This window comes from Ambystoma mexicanum, chromosome 5p (genome assembly GCF_040938575.1).
Source record: "Ambystoma mexicanum isolate Mex_15411 chromosome 5p, UKY_AmexF1_1, whole genome shotgun sequence".
Classification (NCBI taxonomy): domain Eukaryota; kingdom Metazoa; phylum Chordata; class Amphibia; order Caudata; family Ambystomatidae; genus Ambystoma; species Ambystoma mexicanum.
Genome location: NC_090930.1, coordinates 128,781,352 through 128,805,506, shown reverse-complemented (window position 1 = coordinate 128,805,506; position 24,155 = coordinate 128,781,352). Strand labels below are relative to the sequence as shown.

The following is a 24,155-nucleotide window of genomic DNA, read 5'->3' as shown; positions in this document are numbered from 1 at the left end:
TAGTGATTCAAGCTCTGAATGGGTTAGAGGACTTCTGCATGGCATACTTGGATGACATTGCAGTGTTCAGCCCCACTTGGGAAGAACATCTTGACCACCTAGGATATGTTTTGCAGGCACTGGAGCAGGCCCATCTGACCGTATAGGCTAGTAAATGTCATATTGGTAAAAGTAAAGTTGTCTACCTTGGACTTGAGGTAGGAGGCAGTGAAATAAGGCTATTGCCTAGCAAAGTACAAACTGTACAAGACTAAGCCACCCCTACTACTCAGACCCAAGAGAATCTTCCTAGGTCTAGCTGGGTACTACAGGAACTTCATAGAGAACTATGGGACCATAGCTTCTCCCTTGAATGTGATCTCCTCACCCAGATTCCCCAAGGTCAGGTGAAATGAGGAATGCACAAAGGCTTTTGAAGGCCTGAAGAAAGCCCTTTGTCAAACTCAAGTCTTGGGAGCTCCTGACTACAACTAATCCTTCATTGTACAAACAGATGCTTCTAACACAGGGATAGGTGCAGTTTTGAGACAACTGGATGAGAAAGGCAGGGAACACCCCAACTGCTTCATCACTAGGAAACTGAAGCACCGTAACACAAGGTGGCCAACGTGAATGTTTTGCTGTTGTGTGGTCTCCGAAGAAGTTTAGGCCATACTTGTTTCAATCACCAAAATGCTGATGGTGTCTCCAGAAAGTATGACCAACTGGATGAGGAGATTCGTCCAGGAGTGGATTAAATCCTCCAGCCCCTCAGTCTGGGGGGAGAGAGGGAGAAATTCTCATTTCTGTGTCAATTCCCTTCAACCTTAGTGACCCCCAGCTCTTTTGCTGGAGTTTAGGACTTTTTCATTTTAACCCTGGAGTGAGTGAGCCCTTTTTCACTCTCTCATGTGCTTGGACCGGATTCAGATTATGTGTTTCTTCTGTTGTTTGGAGTTTGACTAACTCCATAGGCATCTACTTTTGGTATGGTGACACACAGCACCTTCAGTGCATGGTCACAGAGAAATCCATTGGATTTCTCATAAGGTTTCAATACCTTTTCTTGTGTGAACTACTGTTTCCAAGAATAGTAAAATGAAATTGAATTTACTTACCTTTTCTCTTTGCAGGTCCAGTACACACCATCTTATATGAAGTGCTGTGGAGTTACTTAGCAGCCCGTTTTCCTACCTACTCATGTAACATTTTATTTGTTACCCTCACTACTTTTAAATGGCAGGTGGCAGTGGTATAAATTTTCCTACCATTGTGCTTTTCAATCACAGGCTGTTTCCTCAGCTACAGTGTAGCACCCATCGGTGACCATTGTGTCAAAATGGTCCTGGTCGTCTTTGTTCGCCATTTTCTGTTTGTGAGGTCTTTTTTGGGTTTTACTCTGCGCGCTAAACTAGGTTTGAGCCCTTTGTTCGTTTTGCCTTCGTCTGGCTTCAGTCCTGAAACCCGCCTCTGGCTACAGTGTTTCTGATAGGGCATGAAGTGATGGAGGCTCCCGAAACGCCCCCGTCTTTTGTCTTTAGGAATGCCTGAATGCACCCAGTCCTAATTGGCCGGCTGGCTGTCCTTTCAGTACAGTCACCCTGCAGTGAGAGTGACAGCTAGGTTCTGCATGAATGGGAGAAACCTGCATAAAAGGCAAGGGTTTTGGGACTGAAAACAGAGTCGACCACTGGGAAGAACAACCCGATGAAGAAACAGAGAACGAAGCTTGCTGCATCCTCCTGGACCTTTGAATTGCCCGGCGAAACCCTGCTGCTGTGCTGAAACGTTCTAATCGATAAGAGAAGCTCGGGAAGGGACGACTTCTTCCCTTGCATTAGTGGGACCAACTAACCCTGAGAGGAACTCCACTGGACCTTCTTCCCCAACTGGCTGTACTTCTTTGCTGCTGAAGGAACCGAGTGCCATGGGTCGAGAAATCCGTAGTCGAGTGCAACGTCTGTGATCCGGGCCAGAAGGTCCAGGAGTCTCCCCAGGACCCTCCATAAATAGGACAACCAGAGGCCGAGTCCCCACACCAGAGTGCAGGAATCAAGGAGTGAAGGAAGCCCAACCGGTAACCAAGATCCACAGTGGTGCTATTTACCGAGCGCAGAAACTGCAAACTGCTGCTGGTCCGAAAATAGCCCGTAGCTGCCACCGACCTCCGAATTGCTGTGCAGGAGTCATCCAGGCGTCCTTCCTCTTATCCCCACTAGTGAGGCCCAGGATCATCTGCATCCCTGCAACCAGACAGAAGCCAGCTGGACCACTCTTCTACCCAAATGTACTGTTTTGACTTGGGGTACTTACCTCATGGTCTGTAGCTTTGCTCTTCGCAGTTGAGAATAGCTGCAGCTGCTTTGCTAGCGTTGATTTCAGCTCGACCCTTCATAAGTGTAACAGCTTGTGACCCTACAGTGATTTTACTTCAACAAAACTCTCTAACTTTGTGCAAGAAGTTGCTATCTAAGAAGTGCCTTAGCTCCATAGACTCGCCTCCAATTGACTTTGGCTGTCCTGGCTCCCCGCAGACTCTTCTAGTCCATTTGACTTTGATACGTACTGTCCCTCATAGGCGATAACTTGGTTTTTAACTATTATTGCTGGAAAAGTTTTTATCTAGACTTCATTAAGTGCTCACATGCACTGAGAACCTCTTTAACCTTTTTCCTTCGCTTATCCTTTCCTTTCTGCAAACATCTGATTCTATAAAGTGTACTAGTGATATATAAATGCCATTAATATCGTAGTTAGCGAGGTCACCTCATGGTGTAGGAAGTGTGCAAGAAGCATCTCTAAAGAGTATCTACTAGCTTTGTGTTGATTCTGGAAAAGTATTTTAAAGTATATTTGATTGTTACATATATTGTCTTTTTTAAAGAATGCTTATTTAAAAACTGATGTTAAATAAATATTTATAACTGAAACCTTGAGTATAAGTGTTACTTGGCTACTTGTATTGGTAGATTTTATTGCTATAGCTCTACAGCTCATATTTACCCCCTCTTGAGATAAGACTGGCTGCTCAGTCACACTACCAACGTGTGTAGTACAGGCCAATGCCAAAAGGTGGGTTACCTAATACCAAGAGGACAAGTGTTGTGTAGTCTCTCACAGGGTCACTACATCAATTCTTGCCTAACACTGAAGATGACCTATCAGCGCAGGAGCCACCCGCTAAATGTTCCAATTGAAAGAGCATTACAATCTAAACATGTTTACCAACAGTGATCCAGCCTGCGACACTCAAGATAGAGTGCATGTGGGTCAAATATAACTAAAACATCAGGCCCAACGATGCATACAGAAAACTCCTTTAGCCCTAGCGCAAGAAGAGGAGGGGCTCAACTCTCGCGCTGCAAGGGTACAAGAAAATAAATAAGGACATTTTCTGATATTGATTGATATTTTATTTCTATTGCGCTCGTACACAAGTGATTCGGGGCGCGACAAGGCAAGGGAGGGGAACAGGGGAGAACAAAACAAAAATCTTACTAACTAATTTGAAGGACAAAATAAGACCTGGGGGGGCAAAGGGGGAAACAACCGTGCCGCATGTATCCAGTCCTGATGGCACAGAAACTAAGATTCATGGCATTGGTTAGGGATTGGGGAGACTAGCTGTAACTGCTCATGCAACCTTGCACTAAACAAAAATAAAAATGACTACATTCTTTTTGTGCTACAAATAACTCCTCCGGTCTTGTACCGGTAGAATGGAATGTCCCACAAGGATGGAGAAAAGGGAACAGGATTTAGGAGTGTAGGAGAATTCAGAGAGCTTTCAGAGGTAGTGTCAGCAGGCACAGAGGTGAACTGTTTCCACCAGCATCCACTCACCATTTTCGAGCACATTCATTCCACTGAGTTATGTTCCTGTACCAGGCAAAAAATGCAGCAGTGATGGGGATCTGAGAAAAACATCTGTCTGCTACAATCTTTACAGGGCTAAAAGCTACATTAAGGTGACATGCAAAGAAGAAAAGTGGCTATTTTGCGTGGAACTAACTGTGTGACCCCAGAAAAAGGAACTTGGATAAAAGGACATGCAAGGCTCAATATAGATGTATGTATCTTCACTTTCAACATGCAGGGCCACCAGCAAGAGTGAAAGCACAGCCATGTGGTGTCCTCTGGTGACTGTAAATAAAAGGTTTCCCGACTAGTCTATGTCAAGAGGTGGATCCAACGGTATATGGAATCTGTGGGAGGAAGGCATCAAGCAGGGATTGAATGAGTACTGGCAGAGGGGAGGTACCCCTGTCACACAATCCCTTCCATTCCTTGGAGTTATTGGTGCCCCGGGCCAGATCACACATCTCTCTCGAGACAGCCAAAGATTGCTGAACGTTTGTACTGTGTCATATAACCAGAATGGCGTTTTCGGAGGGGCGTGGCTAGGAAGCCATGTAAGAAGACGTGTCCATACCAGGGCTCCTGAAGATCCGCACATTATCCGACTGAAAACCGTGCAAGGACTGATGCAATTAGGCTGTGACAACGAGGATCGTGCATACGAAGCCTGGGTGCACGTGTAGATACATTGTGGCACGGACCCGTACCGTAAGAGCGCTGCCAGAGGCTGGGGGAAAATTTCTGGGTGAGATCGTAACGAAGAAGAAGATGGCCGCCGCTGAATAGACAAAGAACAAAGGAGTGGCTGGCCTGGGCGCCTGGCTACTTGACTGTCCGCGCGATTGCAGCGGAGGTGCGCGGCACCGACGGAGCATGGATCAGGTGTGCCGCAAACATTAAGTGCACCTGACACCCAGTCCGAGGCCCGTGAGGTGTGCAGCTTACATAAAGAAGCGGCTCCGTGCGACACGGCTCCGAGACCCGGAAGTCACTGAAGCAGCCTGGTGCAGGAGGATCGGGATCGGGAGGTGTACAGCCTGTACGAACGAGCGGCTCCGGGGGCTGCGGCTTCAAGGCCCGAATTACTACTGCGACGAGCGGTAGGAAACGGATGGGAAGCCGGGCCTGGTTGGAGATACGTTGTATCTCGTGTTACGGAGGATCAGCTGCGATCGTACGCCTTGTAACTGACACAAGGCTCTGATCGTGAGCATCAGTGCGGCCAGTGGACGGCTAGGGCATTGAGCCCTGAAATTAACGCGGAGGTCTTCCTGGAAGGCTACAAATGTAGCAAGCGCTCCGAACACAGAGTGAGGCCCCTGATATATTGTAGCCCAAGCGCCTGGGCTTTCAATAGGCGTACAGCTGGGGCTGAATGAGGTGAAGGCAGGGCTTGACAGGAGGTGAGAGCCTGCAATATAATACTGGATTGTGGAACTGCTGGCAGGCGAGTGCAGCCCACAAGCTGTGGTGAACTGTGCCCATCGGGGCGGGGCCACGTAGGAAGGTGTGTTCCAGAGGAACTCATGTGACCCGTCCATGATCCTGTTTAAAAAGTGCAGTTAAAGATCCCAGCGGCTGCTGTAAGCATACATGGGCACTTACGAAGGTGCTGGGAGTGCCCTCTGAACTTTTCAAACCCTCGGAAGAAGGAGAAGCGAAGTTCCACCCATTATTGGACTGTGAGAGTCGGAGAAAATGGAATGCGGGGCCAGAGAACAAAGGAGTTTGTTTGCTTCGTGACAGAAATGCTACAGTAGCAAAGGGAAAGCAAAGAAGTGCACTGGGACACCTTGCTGCAAATCCAAGCGTGGACAGGAGGCTGTCCCTGACGGGAGAAATGTCTAATAACCCCCTGAGAGCGAAGGGCAAACAGCTCACGCTGGACGAATACGCCAGGACACCGACTGGCCCGGACGGAGCCAGGAGTAAAGACAAACCCCCGGCAGGGGCAATGGCCACTGTGGGCACGATCAGGAGGTCCTTGCGGCGATCGCGGATCTGAAGGTGGCCTGGGAGACCAAGCTCCAATTGGCAGTGACGGAATTGAAGACGGCAATGGAAATCCAGGTTGGGGCAGAGCAGGAGGACGTGAACCTCCTCAGGCAGGATGTTAGGACTCTGGCGGAGCGCACAGAGACTCTGGAGAAAGAGATGGGCCCTACCACGGCAGACTGCGCTGCGCACAAACGAGAGCTCCATGCCCTAGTGCAACGTGTGGGCAATTTGGAGAGTAGGGCGGAGGAGGCGGAAGGAGGTGCCCGGAGGAATAACATTCGCATTGTTGGACTGCCAGAAGGAGCCGAGGGTCACAACCCTACAGAGTTTGTGGAAAATATGTTGCTGCAGGAGATCACTGGGGGAACCCTGTCTCAGGGATTTGCAGTGGAAAGATCGCACAGGGCCCTAACAAGGAAGCCGCCGCTGGGAAATCCGCCCAGGCCAATGATCGCCAAGATCCTCAACTACCGGGACCGGGAAAGAATCCTTGAACACTTCCGCAAAGGGGGAACAATACAACGAGGAGCGGCAAGCATAACTGCCTACACGGATTATACCCTGCAGGTACAGCGAAGCCGTATGAACTTTGGATCGGTCAAGAGGAGATTGGGGGAAGCTGGGTACAAATACATGCTGCTCTACCCGGCCAAGCTAAAGGTTTTTTATAAGAACAAGACGTTGTTCTTCGACACTCCGGAAGATGCCATGGGCTGGCTGGATATGCAGAGCTGCCCTCAAGTGCCAGACATTCAGAAAGAAGACTGAGCAGGACGAGATAAGTAAGGCTGCGGGCCTGATGGGACTGCGGACTGTGGGACTCGATAATAGTCATTGATGCAGCTGGAGAGCAGGTACGCTCTGGTTGGTAGGAAACATGATCCGTGAGCACGGAGACTGTTGCATGAGGAAGGAGCCTCTTGGGGCCGATCTTTATATTCCCATTTAGAGTTTAGTTCGGTCACTGATAGTGAGGTGACACCCTGCCGGGTTCTCAATTTGGGCTTCCAAGGGAGAACCAAACGCGGGGATGCCTGAGATCCAGGGATGGAGCTGGGCAGTTGGTTGGGTTGGGGTTTTGGGGTGTTCAAGTTTAAACATGAGCCTTTGTGGAAGAACTAAAATCAGGAATCTGTTTGGTGTGGGGGGGAGGGCTGCTTGGAAGGGGGAAGGTGAACTATTGATGAACCATGGGGGACCTTAGGATATTAACGTGGAATGTTAAGAGAGCTCAACAGTTATTTGAAGCGGAATAAAGTTATGCTGTATTTGAAGCGACAGAAGATAGATGTCGCCTTGCTACAGGAGACGCATCTGACGCGAGAGAAAATGGAGTTGGTGGGGAGGAAATGGAAAGGGATAGCGGTGGGTTCATCGTACTCTGCTTATGCAAGAGGAGTACTTGTCTGGGTGGCGCCACATGTCCCATTTAAGTTGACTGAAGAAGTTGTGGAGGCGAATGGGAGGTTGGTTATAGTGAGGGGGCTGATAGAGAACAAAGAAGTATGCATTGTAAATACATACGCCCCTAACCAAAACACGGCGGCATACTTTAGGACGCTGTGTACCAAGCTCAGTGCGTGTGTGGGGGGTGCGATGATCTGGGGTGGGGATTTTAATTGTGTATTGAATCCTAGGGTAGACAGGTCGGATGATAAGACGGCCAGGCCCAACCCAGCGGCTAAAGTATTGCAGACGCTGCTGGCGGACTTTGGCTTGGTAGATGTGTGGAGAGCGAAACACCCTGATGAGAGGCAATACTCGCACTATTCGGCTCTGCATCAACTACATACGAGGCTTGATTATATTTTTGCCACTCTGGACGTAGTTGCTGAGAGTAACCATATAGATTACAAAGCAAGAGTTCTCTCGGATCACTCGCCCCTGGTCCTCGGGTGGCAGTATTGCCCCCCCCAAGGGCACGCATACCGACGTGGCGCCTCCGGGCAGAGGTGCTCAAAGATCCAGTTTTCACAGAGGACATAAGGGATGAGATCATTGCTTACTTCGAGGTGAATACTGGTAGTGTAAAGTTGGCGGGTACTTTATGGGAGGCTTTTAAGGTTGTGATGCGGGGGATCGCCATTGCGAAGTCGAAGGGATTGCTGGGTGGAGTTCTAGCTGATCTACATAGGGCTGAGATCGAGCTGGAAGGAGAGGTGGAAGGGGGCGGGGCTGATACAGAGGTAGTATTCAAATTGCAGCAGAAGTGCGTGGAATACTGGGACAGGCTCTGTAACTTAAATTATAAAAAGTATATAGAGAGGCAGCATGCGGGAGGAGATAAAACGGGTCCGGCTTCTAGCGTGGTTGTACAAGAGCGAAACCCCTAGATCCCCAATTCGAATTGTAACCAATGAAGAGGGCGAGACGGTGGACACCCAGGAAGGTGTAAATAGGGCATTTGCGGAATACTATAAGGCATTATATGAGGATGATGAGGGGAGCATCCAGGAGGAGATAGATGAGGTACTAGAAGATATAGGCCTGCCCAAGGTCAGTGATGAGGAGAGGGAGGAGCTGGATGCACCGATCACTTTGGAGGAACTGAAAGAGATTGTAAGGCAGTTTCCTACCAGCAAGGCTCCAGGTGCAGACGGGTTCCCTAGTGGATTTTATAAAGTGTATGGGGAGGAGGTGCTCTCACCCATGCTAGAAATGCTTAACGAGGCGTTTGAGGTGGGACGGTTGCCGGAGTCACTCAGGGAGGCGATCATAATACCGCTCCCCAAGCCCAATAAACTGGGACACAGTTGCGGCTCCCTCAGGCCCTTGTCGATGCTGAACCAGGACAGTAAGATACTGACAGCTGTCCTGGCCAACAGGATGCGGAGAGTCATCGGCAAGTTAATTCACCCAGACCAAACGGGCTATGTCCCGAGCAGGAAAGCAGGAACATCACTCACAATCATAGACGACTCCACCGAGTGGTCGAATGGGGGTGCAGTAATGATGGCAAAATGGCGATTGTGGCATTGGACGCAGTTAAAGCGGCCGTGGTTGTTGGCGGCCATAGGAGGGTATGGAGTGGGGCCAGGTTATATTAAATGGGCTGAGATATAGTGAACCGCTGGCCAGGGTTCGTACGGGTGCAGTGGTGTCTGAAAGATGGCAGCTGGGCAGAGGCACTAGGCAGGGGTGCCCCTGGTCCCCGATGCTGTACATATTGGCCCTGGAGCCCTTAGCAATATACCTCAGGCAACAATATGACCCGATCAGTATTGAGGTGGGAGGGGAGCGTCACCTTATATCCTTGCATGCAGATGATTTGTTACTATATCTGAAATACCCGGAAGAAAATCTTCGGTATGTTTTGGAGGTGATGGGGAGGTATGCCAGGCTGTCCGGTATAGTGGTGAACCCCCAGAAATCTGGCCTATTCCCGCTGGGTAGCTATGTGGGAATTCCTGTAGAGAGGGTGCCGGTGTTGCAGATTCCGTGGGCAGCGAGCTCTTTCCGCTACCTTGGAATAGATGTGTATCACACGACGGAGGAAGAACATAGGCGTAATACTGAAATAGCCATTGGGAAAATCGGGAAATGCATGAGGTTCTGGGAGAGGTTGCCCTTAGCGATGATGGGCCGATGTGCTATGCTCAAAATAGTGGTCTTGACTAGGCTTTTGCATTATTTCAACAATATCCCATACATGATACCCAAGAAGTTTTTTGTTAAGCTGTACAGTATGCAGGGAAGTTTTGTGGCATGGTACCCGGAACAGAGTTGCATTATGGAAGCTGCAGAACTTTTATGAGAAAGGTGGTATTAAACTGCCTAATTTTGAGGCCTACTATGTGGCGGCGCAACTGCAATATGTGGCTAAGTGGCTCTCTGATGAAGAGACCCATGAACACAGGTTGTTCGGGAGGGACTGTACCCCTTTTTACTTGCGGGAAATGATCTGGGTGGCTAGCTCAGACATGAGGGAACTCCCTAGAATGCTGTTATTGGGGTGGAACATGTGGCGCCGAGCCTGCCGGATGATGGGGGACCCTTTCCCGTGTGTTCTGCCGATACCGTTGGTCGCACTGGCAAAGGGAGACAGGCAGCTGAGGGTAATTATTAGGACCTATTGGGAATCAGTGGGACTAGTCACTTTGGGAGACATTTGGCAAGACAGGACTATTATGGAGTTGGGGGAACTTGGGGAAGCGACAGGATTGTACGTAGGCCAATATGTCACTTATCATAGGGTAGTGCAGGAGATTCGAACTAGGTGGCCTGAAACTATTTTGGCGGGGGAACCAGATGCTACTGTTGGGGTAATGTATGATACATCGGAGGGTGGGCATGAGGTTTCTAGATTGTATGAGATGTTGATGACTAAGGTTGGGAAGGACCTGGTGCACTTGAGATTAGAATGGGAAACAGAGATGGGAGCCCCGATGGAAGATGGGATGTGGGAACGTGCTTTGGGATATCATAAGAAGGTGTTGAGAAATGCCAGGTTCAAACAAATACAGTTATATATAACGCATAGGGCATACATGACCCCTCTGAGAATATCAAAGTTCCGAAATGTTGGGCGCCAGGCGTGCCCTAAGTGTGACGAGGAGAATGGCGACATGATGCACATGTTCTGGGCGTGCCCGGTAATTGAATGCTACTGGGGTGAAGTGGCACAGAAACTAGCGGGGAAGAGGGTCACGCTCATAATAGACTCGGCCTGGGCCTGCTTGCTGGGAGGGTATCCCAGAGTGCGAAAACTCAAACATGTGGGGAAATTGAAAGATTTGGCATATGTGCTCGCGAAACGAAGGATTGCCATGGGATGGAAGGAGTGTCATAAGCCACAAGTGGAGGTCTGGTGGAAGGACCTACAAAAATGGGCGGAGGCTGAAACAGTGGTGTGGCAAGAGGATAGTAATACGGGGGGGATGAAGAAATGGGTTCCCTCATGGCATGGAAACTATTGATAGCTGAAATGTTTGGAGCAGTGTCGGCTCCAGCTGAATCTGAGGGCAGCGATACCCTGACACACGGAACAGATACTGAATGTGAAGAACAAGCAGGCTCATAAGGGGGCGGGGGGGCTGGGAGTGCAGTGTTTACGTTGTTCAATGTGTTTAAATATGTTTTGTTGTATTGTTGTTTGGTTTGAATAAAATAAAAATCTTTAAAAAAAAACAAACCAGAATGGCGTTTTCAAATCTTAGCCTATGTTGCCCATTCTAAACTTGTGCCACCCACCAGGAAAACTATGTGATCCACCTCAAAACTGTGTGGATTATCCCGAGTTTTCCCTCCATACCAACCATACCTTCTACCATCCTTGATTGGCATTTAACCTGAACTTCTGATGAAAACCTGGTCATCCAGCCTGACTTTCAATCAACCCCAGGTCTCTCTGCCAGCACTTGCATGGAACCCAGGGGAAGTAGACCCTGAATCATCACTCATATTACAGAGCAGGGAATTACAATCTGTACCTTTTACACAATGCTGAATGAAACCCTATTTTTTGCTTCAAAATCTGTACCCTGTAAATTCAAGTGATTTATAATGCTAAATGTCCCATTTATGGAATGAAAGTTATTTAAAAAGGCCAGCTAGCAACAAGTAGACTAGGATCTGTGTCAAGACCAGGAACCTGGCCTTGTCAAGATGGGATAACCCTTCTCAGCTGTGCATGGGAGGTCTACCAGAGCCAGTCTTAACACCCCCCTTCTCCAAAGTTCCAGTTTGTTGCTATGCAGCACTGAATTGCATCACCCAATAACTGTGACCCGAAATGCTAGCAGAATGTTGCACAAATTTCAGAATGCCGAAGCTGCAGAAGAAACAAAGTGAAACCGGAGCTGCAGACTGGAATAGCGTTTGCTGCATGTTGCATGCCAGCCCTGTGACACACAAAGGAATACCTCTAACTGGGCCACTAGACCACCAGAGACAAACATCAGATGCTCTGAGCAGTGCAATACCTTCTCCAAGGGGGAACGGCACCAAGCCTGTAACACAAACTCAAACAATGTATAAAGTGGGCCGCCATTGCTGCTGCATGGTATTCATGCATGGAGAAAAGGTGCGGGGCTTAGCCCTTGTATTTGAAACCGTGTGTTTAACACCTACAGATCGGGGAGATACAAGTTTAATTGGCTAGCATTAGAACAACCAGAAGACAGGGATGAGGAAGTAAGAGGGTCTGGTTATTCAAGTGAGATCAGAGGTGAAGGTGACAGACCAAGAGTCCAGCAGGAGGGAGTGGAGTGGAGTGGATGGCGGAGGCCGTTTCTGCAGCAGGCGAGGTGTGTTTGTAAGTGCAAGTAGAGCTGCAGTGTGTGTGTGTAAGTGTAATGAGTGTGGTTAGGAGTGTTAGTGTAAGGTGTGATTGTGCAGTAACTGGTAGGGAATGACAAGTGAGTGAGTAGCTGGGATGCTAGAGGAGTTTTCCTACAGTCCACTTGAGGTAAGACTTCCTAAAACTATCCCTTGGCATACAGGTCCACAACTCTTAGTACAAGTCTGTACTATCCAAAGGATCTTGGTAGAATGACAAAGCAGCCAGGCTGATCATAGGAAGATGTGAGCAGTAGGAAAGAACACTGAACCTAGTAAATACAATTGTCCAAAGAAACACTTACACTAGCGTTACTTCACAGATATACGGTAATTCTATTTAGTTAGCAAAACCAAATAAGATAAAGGGTTTTATTTAGGAAGGAAAACGGTAGGTTAATCACACAGCAGCAGAGCTTAACGTTTTAGAGACACTTTTCCCCTAACTATACAGAAAAGTCAGTGTTGGAGTGGATCAAAAGTCTTAAGAAGCAGCAGAACAGCAAACGTTCCTCAAGATACTTTCAGTCACTTGCATACGTTACTTTAGCAATTTAACACAATGATGGGGACCCTACAAAAGGACTCCCCAAAGGGACACATGTAGAGTGGACACCCTCGACACCTCTTCACGCATTCCAATCACCGTGGAGAGAATTCCCGGTTCAAGGTAAGTTATACCTTTCACCCTACAGTACCTTAGGTTAGAAGAAATGCTTGTAGCTGCATTCTCCTATGTGCAGCAGCGGCGTACCGGTCTCCCGATTACTCAGTCTGGTGACGAAAGGAAGGACTCTGAATGGGATGTCTCAGCAGCAGTCTCAAGAGATGAGCCTTGGCACACATTTCTTCAGTCTCCTTGGTCGGTCTGCGGTTTTAGCGCCTTTTTTTCAGCACCAATAAAGGATGGTATTCGACCGGTCAATCTTCCTCGTTTCTGAACTCCTGCATTCTGGTGAGGGGACCTTGAGTCGGATCATACCTCTGGAGTTTCAACTGGAGCTCACCAAAGTTCTGGATGGATTTGGCCTTGCTAAGACATTGCACTGCAAATGGGTCGGAGGTCTCCTGGTATTTGCGATCTGCAGCTCTGGAAAGGCACAGCACCTCGGGAAATGGCTCAATTTTTAGTTCATCTCAGGGCTGGTTGGTTCCACCCGCCAAAAAGAAGGAGGAGTCCTCTTCAGAGCTCCACTGTCGATTAGAAAACAGGGTCAGGACAGCAGTGGTTGCTTCACAGTGATTGGAAGGGACTGACGGCATCTCTGGTCGCCTTCAGCTTCAGTTCTTCTGTTCCAGTGGCCGACTTGCCTTTCACCTCAGGAACCTCACCTTTTATTCAGTTTTCCCACACACTCATCTGAAAACCCTGCATTTTACAGAAAGGGGCACGTGGATGTCCAATCAGGGCAGCCTGCTACCCAGTTGGAACTGGTTCCATTTAGGCACTCTGCCAGACAAAGGGCAGGGAAGTGAAACTCCCACCCGCGCCCCACTTTCTGCCTGCCCAGACATTAACTTAGGTGGGGACACCAAGGGTTCCTGCTAAAGGCAAAACACACACACACATACATACCTCCCCCTCCCAGAATGGTAGAAGGGCTAGCAAAGAACAACCATGATAGAAATGGTGAAAAATAGAAAAGAGCCACCATGTTGGAACATGGGTGACCCTATTATGCACGACCGAGACTGTGAAAACAGTCAGCAGTAACAAATATCACAAATGTTGGTAGAACACGTCCACTGCCACCAGTCATAACTATAGGGTTGTCTATGTGACTAAAAAGTCACAGGAGCAGCGAGAAGGGGGAAAACTAGATATCCCCTTAGCACTCCACATAAGGTGGTGTGTGCTAATCTCTCACAGACGTTTTAGGAAGGAAACAAAGTATCCCTCTACACTTAAGAACCTAGTTATTTATTTATTGTTCACTTGTTAGGTGCTTATACAGGAAGAAAATACTGTTTCAAAGCGCCCACAGGGCAACAGGGAGGGACAAGGGATGATGCACTATGTAATACAACAATGTTAAATAATTAAATACAATATCAGAAGAGACAATGGGGAGGGGAAGACAAACCCATTATGCCTTGTGAGTGTTCAGAACATGCAAGTGCAGAGGGGAGAGGGGGCTGTGGTGCTCAAGGAGAGCAGCAGGTGAAGTTCTATGAAGAATAAGTGTAACCTCCAGTGGTGGAGGATGAGCCGAGGCAAATGCAGAGGATAGACAGCAGCTGGGATAAGATGTGGGAGGTCAGGGCCCGAGGAATCTCAAAGGAGAACCCAAAGGGTTCCCAGCAACACTGCGGATAAGGTGCTGTGTGCTGCAAAAGTTAAACACAGATGCCTTTTAAAGAGATATGGAGGAAAGCAGACTCCATGGTAAAGGTAAAACACTGAGAAAAGAGTCCCAAAAGTCAGAGCACATCAGAATGAATAAGGGGATTGTAGAGGAGCAGCTGAATGCCTCTGCAGGAAGTCCCGCCCCCATCCCTCCTGTATGTTGGAAGTCTGAGACTGTGCCATGCTCGACACCAGCAGTTGTGACCATACCTCGCAGAATATTCACAAGAAGGTACCCTCTGAGAAAACCCTACCAGATGTATTCCCGAAGAGACGATAATCTGAGGGAGGAACTCCCCAAAGAAATATGAAAAGAGCGAAAGAAGAGCTGGTGACGTCACACGAGCTGAGTGTGACGCACTAAGAACACGGTCTGAAGAAGATCTATGACCCTTATAGAAACTGATGACAAAGTAAAGAATCAAGTAAACTTTCATATGTGAAGGAGAAGAGTGCATGTGTGTGACGCACTGCAGAAAATACAAGCCGTTCAATAACTGTACAGATGCAGCAATGCATGTAGACTAAGTGATTTTAGAAGCTGGATATATGTAATGAATTGACAGCAGGCAGAGCCACCATTGTATAGAAACTGGACATCAGTGTCATGAATTTAGTAAGTTCGGACCTATGGAGAAGGAAAGCGGAGAACTGTGTCACAGCAAGAATTAGCTGAGATCGCAGACTCGAATGGCGAAGCTGTCTGGTCTTCTATCAAGGCTAAAGGCAGCCAAGACTTGTTATCTATTCTTGAAGGTGCCAAACGTGAGAAGCTGAATCATCCCGTGTTCAGGTGCAAAGAAAGAACACCATGAGTGCCAAGTTGTATTCATTTAATACATTTAATTGCTGCAAATTGGACCGATTTGTGGTCTCCTGTCACGTGAGCTAAGGATGGATCTAGAGTTGGCCTTGGAGTTCTAGAACAAGCGATAGTGCGTGCCTGCACTCCCATATATTCTTACAGACAAGAATACACTGCAAGGCCAAGTTTAAAGACAATCTTCATGGCAGGAAGCATGGTTGATGAGACGTTGTGCTAATTAGGTGGGGAGGTAAAGTCGAGTCCACCTCCTGGCACCTGGGTATGAGCTTACGTGCTGCTAAGTGAATCGAATGTTCCAGACATAGCACGAGCGTGCCAACCAATTGTAGAGGGCCATATAACAAAGGGCCTATGATATACTGTGTACTTAATAGTGTTGAAAATGACTTGCACTAGAGGTGGGCGGGAGTTGTCCACCTGACAGAGAGCCAATCACAACTCCTCATAGGTGTCTCTCATTTGCCACGTAGTATGATGTCATTCATGACAACATTTTAGTATACAAGTGTGTTTGAGAACGTCCGTTGATGTCTGTTGTAACTCCCTGTTTTAGATAATTGATACTAAAACAGAAAACCTTGCCATCTTCCTGAGTTGGTTCGATTATTTGGTGTCAGGAGTTATTCTGCATCCCATCCACTGCATGCATGTTACCCAAAGGGCTTACGAAAAAGGCTCCCCCCTCATTCAGGATAGAAAGAAAAAGGTCCATAAGTCCAGCAAAAGTGCTGGGGTCTCACTAAGAGAGGGAATGAAGCATAAAAATAATATAATAAATCTCCCTAACAGTGAACTAGTAGTTGGAGGGTGGAGTGGTGGTGCAGAGGAGAGAGTAGTAGTATCAAGGGGTAGTAATAGTGTGGAGAGGATATGATAGGGTAGTAATATCAAAAGGTGGAAGTGAGGCTTATGATGGCACGTGAGAGACTGAGGAGGAGTAGGAGGTGGCAAGAAGTGAGTAAGTAAGAAAAGATCATCAGGTATCAAGAGGAGAGAGAGGAAGAATTGGGCATGTGAGAACGGAGATTGAGTCAGGCTGAGCGACAGCCCTAATTCTCACTAGAAGACTAACCCTCTGGTGCAGTAAGAAAATTTAGCAAGTCCCAGAGGGACTTTAGGCAGACAAGGGCACCAGCCTTTAGGATAACCGTGCAGCTCATTTAGTCTTTTAGTACACAGAGGGTGAAAGTATCGGTATCTACAAACAGGGAGTTAAGGACGCCTGCGTTAGGGAGGATGTGAATTAGGCGGGAGAGGGAAAGCCTTAGTGCCCAAAGAATCTTTAATGAAAACCATTGACCCTTCTGTGACATTAGACTATTTCTTGGGCCATCTGTAACACGTGGTGTCAGACCCCCGATACAGAGGCTGGCTATGCCAAAAATATGGAAGGGAAATCTCAAGTCTGAGACTCCTGTGTAACTGCCAGAAACAAACTCCTCGATCAGAGAAGTAGTAGAATTCTTGACTCTCAACCCAGTTTCCGAAGATACTGAGGATTGCTGAAAATCTGCAGCCAGAACCTAGCCAAGCCACATTTGAAAAGAACAGAAGAATCTACCATTCTGGCAGATGAGACTAAGAAAAGCCTGGTACACCAGATAAGAGGGGCTCGGGGGAGGACTAGCCATTGGAGAAAGACACAAGTCAGTAAAAGTGCGTTACACGGCCTTACACCTAGCCCTGCTTTTCAATAGTGGAGAAGCCCAACTAGCTGTGATGAGGAGTAAGAGGAAGAGGTACCTTCAAAAGATCCCAGTGCTCTCTGGAACCCCAAAGTCAGAAACTGAACACCTATTGAAGTCCTCAAGGGTGTTCAGTAGAAAGCATAAAGACACTATCTGTGAACTGCATGGTGTGATTTCTGAGAGAATAAAATAACCTGTGGTATACCTAGCGAGTCACCAGCGATGGGATGGAAAAAAAAAACTGTTTTTTATAAACTTCGAAAGGGTGGCCGGAACGGCAGGCTGGCAGCAGGATTGGTGGGCTCGATATGTAGCTCCTATTAACGGAGGAAGCAGCAAGACTTTCAATCCCTCAAACCAGACAGAAGGACTCCATATGAGGACCTGAATAGAGGTACTCTAGATAGCCTGCTACCAGTATTGCCTGCATTTAACATCAGGGAGAACACTCCAACTATCATGTCATGTATGGGATATACTGAATGAATTCTTGGCAGAAAACAATTATGAAGAGGTGAAAGACACGATAGTTCAAACAATTCATCTATTGCCTTACCTTTAAAAGGACATGTGGCAACTACACAAGTGGAGTACGGAAGAAACAAAGTGACTCAAAATTGGAAATGGATGGGAGAGAGGAGTCCAACTGTCAGGACAAAAGGCCCTCCCTAACCTCCCAGTCCTAGAGGCCTACTCTCCCAGATTGCCAGAAATCTAGACCTCCACACTGCAGAGATCCTAAGATGGTATGCCTACGAGAAGCCTGGACACCTACCAGACTTTGGCCGGAAAGGTTGAATGAAGAACCGATGGAGATCAGGCTCTTCAGTACAGGTCCGAGCACCTGAGCCAGAAGATCACCTAAGGTTGGGCGAAGAAGAGCCAGAGCCCAAATACATGGTACATTTATTCCAGGAGGAGGGACCAGAGTCCTGACCTTGGGCAGTGTGTAGTACGGGGGAACAGACCACTCATTTCACATCCCTGTACTGGTGTAAGGCCTGTCTGCCAGGATCCTCCTGTACTCTGGTAGTAAGAAAACAGTTACCAGAGCAAACCTTGTGACCATGGAGAAACTCCACCCTAACTAATTAATCCACATCATGTGTGTTCACATAGATGCAGACCCATACCCTCAAGTCAGAAGCCAGCTGGAACCATTTCTTCTAACCAAAGATACTGTAACGGTTGAGAGGACTTACCTCTTGTTGTTGTAGCCTTACTTGATCTCAGTTGAGACTGGTCTTGGTTGCTTCTGTAGAGTTTCTTGCATCTTCCACCCTTTACAAGCCTCCCAGCTTGTGGCCCTACATTGATTCTACTTTTTCTACAAAGACTTCTAAAACATTGTGCAAGACTTACTTACCTACAAGAAGTGCTTAAGCTCACCTAGACTTTTGCCCAATTGACATTGGCTGGCCTGGCTCCCTGAAAAACACTTCTTTCCTCTCACATTGTGCTTTACCTTTCCTTCCAGGAAGGGGTTAACTTACTTTGCGCATTGGGGGTTCAAAAGTACTTACCTGCTTCAGAATACTTGTGTGATCTCTTGTTTTATTCTATAACTCTTTTCTTTGACATGCTTTTCAGTATTGCTCCGAATGTACCAGTGATATATTAATGTCCACAGTGTCCTAACTATTTAAGTTACCTGAGGGTGTAGGAATTGTCTGTGTGCCATCTCCAATGGGTATTTGCTGATTTAGAGAAACTAAGAGTGTGTATTTTGGAGTGTATTTGTGGGTTACTGATATATTGCCCTTCTGAAGAACGCTTATTCAATCTGACTGTTAAATAAATTAATATTTATTTAATCACGAAACCTTGAGTATAAGTGTTTATTTGGATACTTTCCACTGAATCTCTATGTAACCACCCTACTGCTCACATTGACTCCGCTTGAGATAAGCCTGGCTGCTCAGCCACACTACCAACCTGTGTAGTACAGACTTATACCAAAGGTTGGGTTCCCATTGCCAGGAGGACAAGGTTATTGTAGTGCACCCAAAGGGTACCGCTCAAAATCTTGCCTAACAGGAAACAATGATTAACAAGTTTCTCAAACAGGTAAGCACTTTAGAATACCCCAATGAAATATAGATTAACCGTTTCCCAGCTATACAAGTAACTTATGTATGACTTTCTGGAGGGACAGATGAACACAAAGTCAGAGGGAAAGAAGGGTCTGCAGGGAGCCAGGGCAGCCAATGTCAATTGAGCAGAGTCTAGGGGAGCTGAGGAACTTCTTGAAGATAGCACAACAGTCTTGCACAATGTTAAAGAGTTTTGTTGTAAAAAGAATCACTGTTGGGCCACAAGCTGGGAGCCTTGTGAAGAGCAAAGATGCAAGCAACTCTGCAAAGGGCAGCCGATACAAGTCTCCAGTGAGAGTAAGCAAGCTAAACACAACAAGAGGTAAGTACCCCTAGTTGCACAGAACCTTAGTATGAAGAAAAGGTTCCAGCTGGCTTCTGTTACTGTAGTCCTGCAGATCCTGTTGTTCCGGGCCTCAGTCGTGGGGACAAGAGGACGCACATCTGGGGACTCCAGCACTACGGTTTGAAGGTCGGTGGCAGCAATGAGCACACTTCAGACCAGCAACACTTTTGCGGTTTCAGCTACTCACAAATAGCACCACTGCGGTTCTTGGACACTTTCTTTGCTTCTTGGGTCCAGCACTCTGTTGATATCTGGCACAGGCTTAGATAGTCCTGCTTCTAGGGAGTCCAGAACATCTTCCTGGAGCTTGGGTCCGGGTTAAAAACGATGCACTCGATTCTGGTGTTCCTGTCCCCTGGCACTCGGCTCCAGCAGCAGCGTAGAAGTACAGCAGGGAAAGGGGTTCCTGTAAAGTTAGTCTTTGGGTCAGTTGATCCCACCAACACAAGGGAAGAAGTCGTCCTTTCTGGGCTTCTCTAGTCGATTCAAAATTTGGAGCTTCAGCCCTGCATCAGGGCTTCACCGGGCACTCCAACGGTCCAGGAGGGTGCAGCAAGCTTCTCTTCCAGTTTTCTCTTCAGTTCCTTCGTCCAGTGGCCGACTCTGCCTTCCTTGCAAAAGACCTTTCCTTTTATGCATGTTTCTCCCATTCATTTGCAGCCTAGCTGTCACTCACACAGTAGGGCGGCAGTCCTTTAAGGACAGCCAGCCAGCCAGCCAACCAACCACCTTTGGGTGCATTCATATAACCAAGGAGACTAAGTACAGGAAGTTTCGGGAACCTCCCTCACATCCTTCCCTGTCAGACACGCTGGAGCCAGAGGTGGGCTTCACCAGTGAATCCTGCCAAAGACAAAAACAAACTTTAAACACTGCCACCAGCCATTAATTGCAGTAAGGGCAACATACATTTTTTTTACATGAGAAGATAAACAAAGAGGATACTAAGTTACCCCCCAGCACTCCACATATGATGGTGTGTGCTAGGTCTACAAAGAGAAAAAGGTAAGTAAAGTCAATTTTACTTTACTACTCTTGGAAACAGTAGCAGAAGGTAGCTAAAACTTAAGAGAGATTAAAAGGACTTCCCTGTAACACTGCACTAGGGGTGCTGGGTGTCCCCATACAAAAGATGATGCCTATGGAGTTCGCCAGACTCCAAAACCAGAGGAAACATAGTGTTCAAATCAAACAAAAACACATGAGAGAATGGGTCTCGCTCTCTCCAGGTTAAAAATTAAAAGTCCTAAAGTCCAGCAAAAGAGCTGGGGGTCTCTTAGGCAGCAGGGAATTAACACAGAAATGAGAATGATCCCTAACAACTGCCCATAAGGAGCAGTGTGCGGCAGTAGTAAAAACACAGATGCCTTTAAGAGCTATGGAACAGACAGACGCCATACTACAGGTAGAATACAACGAATAGAGTACCAAAAGAGAGCCCAACAAGAATGAATGAGAGGAAAAAGGCTCCACTCATTCAGGATTTAAAGAATACATTCCAGAAGCCCAACAAAAAGTGCTGGGGTCTCATTATGAGAGGGGATAAAGCACAAAAAGGAGAAATCTCCCTAACACTTGAACGTTCTGAACGTCAGAAGGCCTAGTAGAACCATTGTCTGTTTTCCTTATTTATTTATTGTCACTTCAATTATTTATTTGCTCCCTTGTTCCCTTCCATTTTGTCCTGTGGTGCTTCAGAACACTGTTTTGTTGTATAAGAGTTATACAAATAACCAATAAATAAATGGCTATGATTTTTTTCCAGATAGGATTGGAGAACTAGACAGTTTTTTATTAGTGATTTATTTTTAAAACATAAGTGATAGGTGAGATCGGATCAGTTCACGGATGTGCCAAAGACCTGGTTGCCGCTGCTGATTTGTTTTGTACCTATAAGTCCTTTCAGAATATTACACTAGGATTAGTCAAAAGAAGAAATTCCAGTCGTCTTCTAATCTTAGTTTCAGAAACTTCAGGAATGCCAGCTTTTCAGTGCCCAAACTAAGCAACGTGATATTGCACAGACATCTCAGAGGTCTTCCAGGCATAAAGAATACATAGTAAAAAGCTGTAGGATAGTGCATGGAGTTCGAAGATCAGAACATCTGCATTAACATGAATCTAGATACATATCTGGCAACAGTCAAAGCTCATTCTACAGATGTATTTGTTGGAACATATTTTGATCTGCAATAAGACGTTCTTACCGACTGTAGACCAGGCAAACATAGAGATGACAACCACAAGCCGTATTATAAAGGTAGCCATGGTTAGACCTCCGAGAAGCACCAGCCTGCAGACCAGCATGGCCACTGTCAGAGGCAAGATACAATAACCCAATACGCACAGGCTCTGAAAAAAAGAGCTGGAGGAGAGAAAAGAAAAATGAACCTTAAAAAACATCAAAGACAACAGCAAACTTCTTAAAATATCATGTGCTAATGAAATGCGCATGTGAGCGTTAAATAGAACTAGTAATGCAATATTTAAGAAGAGAGATCAATCTCACAATTTGTTGACTGTGTAATATTTGCCTGCAGTGGGCACTTAACATTTAATGATTCAAAATGACAGACACATGCACATCTTATACTAATATGTTAAAGGACAACAGAGGTCACAAAACTCCCACTTACAATAGTAACATCAAATCTAGTTACAGTGGCTCTGTTCAAGTATTTTGTGGTATATATGTACTTTTACATTTGTGGCAGCGGACTGAATCATCTGGATCTAGACGCTAGTTACATTAAGGAAGGAGACAAGATAATTGCAATGGGGAGGGGGAAAAAAGGGTACAAGGTGTTAAACAGTACCCTCACACAGAGTCAATAAAATGAGTTGGTGTGTCCATTTCGGTGGAGGTGCAGGAGCATGGCTTGGGTGAAGAGCCAGGTTTTCAAGTTTCTTTTTTTAATATATATATTTATTTGCATTATTAGTTTACATTAGCAAAATCAGGAGAAAGAGTCTGGTGTATAATTTCCTGCCGTATGTTTACTAATTGGTCCTGGTAACGGCGGAGAGTTGGTATGTCGCCACTCGTAGAGGTGCCTCCAAACAGTTCCTAAAATAGTTCAACATTGGAATTGTCACTGAAGTTTGCTCTCCTCTCAGCAGGAGTCTCCACCAGTCCTCAGCCGATATGATCCTAAATCTTTCCAAGAAAGGGCCAAAGTACTGAGCTCTCATTGCAGTGACGGCTGGGAATGTAGTGAATAAATGAAAGTTTCTTTCGAGTTCTTAGCATTACAAAATCAACATGTCATGTCACTGACGACTTCTTTACCGTTCCCCGTTAAGATTTCCTTTGTCCAATACAGATTGAATCGGATCCTCAAAAATGTAGTTCTTATTTTAGGACCTGGGCATTTCTTTAGGTATAATTGGATCTCACCCTGCTTTCTCATTTCTGATGCCAACGTTGGATGTAGTGTTAGTTTATTTACATCTTCTATGGTGACTATCCAATCCAATTCTCTAAATTTTTTCTTCACCTTTACTGGGTTGGTCAGAAGGTCGTCTACTGAGCATCTAATTTCCTTAAGCAGTTTTGTGCACTCGGCCTACCACCTAATGAGTGCTTCGTTATCTCCTTATATTAGTTCGGATTTAATCCCGCCAATCATGGGAGGAGGGTTAGTACTCATACATTTCCCAAACAGGTCCACGTTTTTCCATTGGACTGCCATTTTCATAGATCGTAGCCCCAGTTCTTTTCCAACTACCTGTATCGAGAGGGAGTTGTAAAGACTGGAGGGTTTTATTCTGTACTCCTGCCCTCTATATGGCAGAGTAGAAATCACAGAGTACCCCAGCCAAGATTCTCTATTTGGTAAATGTGGACGAGCAATCAAGGCTTAAGCTCTCAGGAGGTGATGCAGGTTGGTTCTTAAGTACAGTGTAGTCCCCAAGCACCCACAAAGGATTGTCCACACACTATGTTAGTGATAACACAGTCTTTATATAAATAATGTTCAAGTGATATACACAATCACAATAACACACTTTGTACTCGGACAATAATATAATGGCAAATATATACAGGTCTACGTGGTACCACTCTTAACTATCAATTCATTTGAAATGCATCAACTGCTAACAGTTCAAATGGCATACGAATCAGATCATAAGATGAATCAACGATAGACCACAGAAAGAAAGCAAGGTGAATTAAGCAATGGCAGAATACTGGGTCGCTACCACCCGACAGTTCTGTGTGAGGACCCCCCCCCCCACCTGGGCAACCAGTAAATAAAGCGTATTGACAAGCCCAGTCCAGATATGCTCAATATAGTCTAGATTCCTTCTAAAGGTTCTACGACGGCCCCTTCTTGAGTGAACTCCCTTTAAGGCAGGAGCCACGGGTCACCGCGATTCCAAGTGAAGAAAAGGTGAACGCTGTTGTCTGGGAAGCAGCTTTGATCCTTGCGGTGCTCGTTGACGAAAGCTTGTGAATGTCCTCTGAAGATGAGGTGTGCGGTGCACCTCGACAACGATAGTCCGTTGTCGGAAATAGTCAGTGAAGAACTTTGGCCCAGCAAGGGCGTCAGGTCGTCGGTGTCTGCGATTGAGACGTGATCACGGGTGGCTCTCGGCTCTTCATCAGCATCTTTGAGGTCTTCGGGTGGCAGGAAACCCACCGGCGGATTCTCCTTGGTCGTCGACGACGTCGACTTTCTTCAGCCTGACAAAGTGTCCCTGCTTCTGGTCAACACACTTCGACGGGCTTCCAGTGGTTATA

General features: G+C 46.7%; 1 protein-coding gene across 1 annotated transcript in view; it reads right to left on the bottom strand.

The window, feature by feature from the left end:
- Positions 1-24,155, bottom strand: part of YIPF6 (Yip1 domain family member 6) — a 355,485-nt gene that overhangs the window by 41,692 nt on the left and 289,638 nt on the right. The window contains exon 6 of the mRNA XM_069612519.1: positions 21,619-21,776. Coding sequence (XP_069468620.1) covers positions 21,619-21,776 — 158 coding nt within the window. The remainder of the gene's footprint in view (positions 1-21,618; positions 21,777-24,155) is intronic.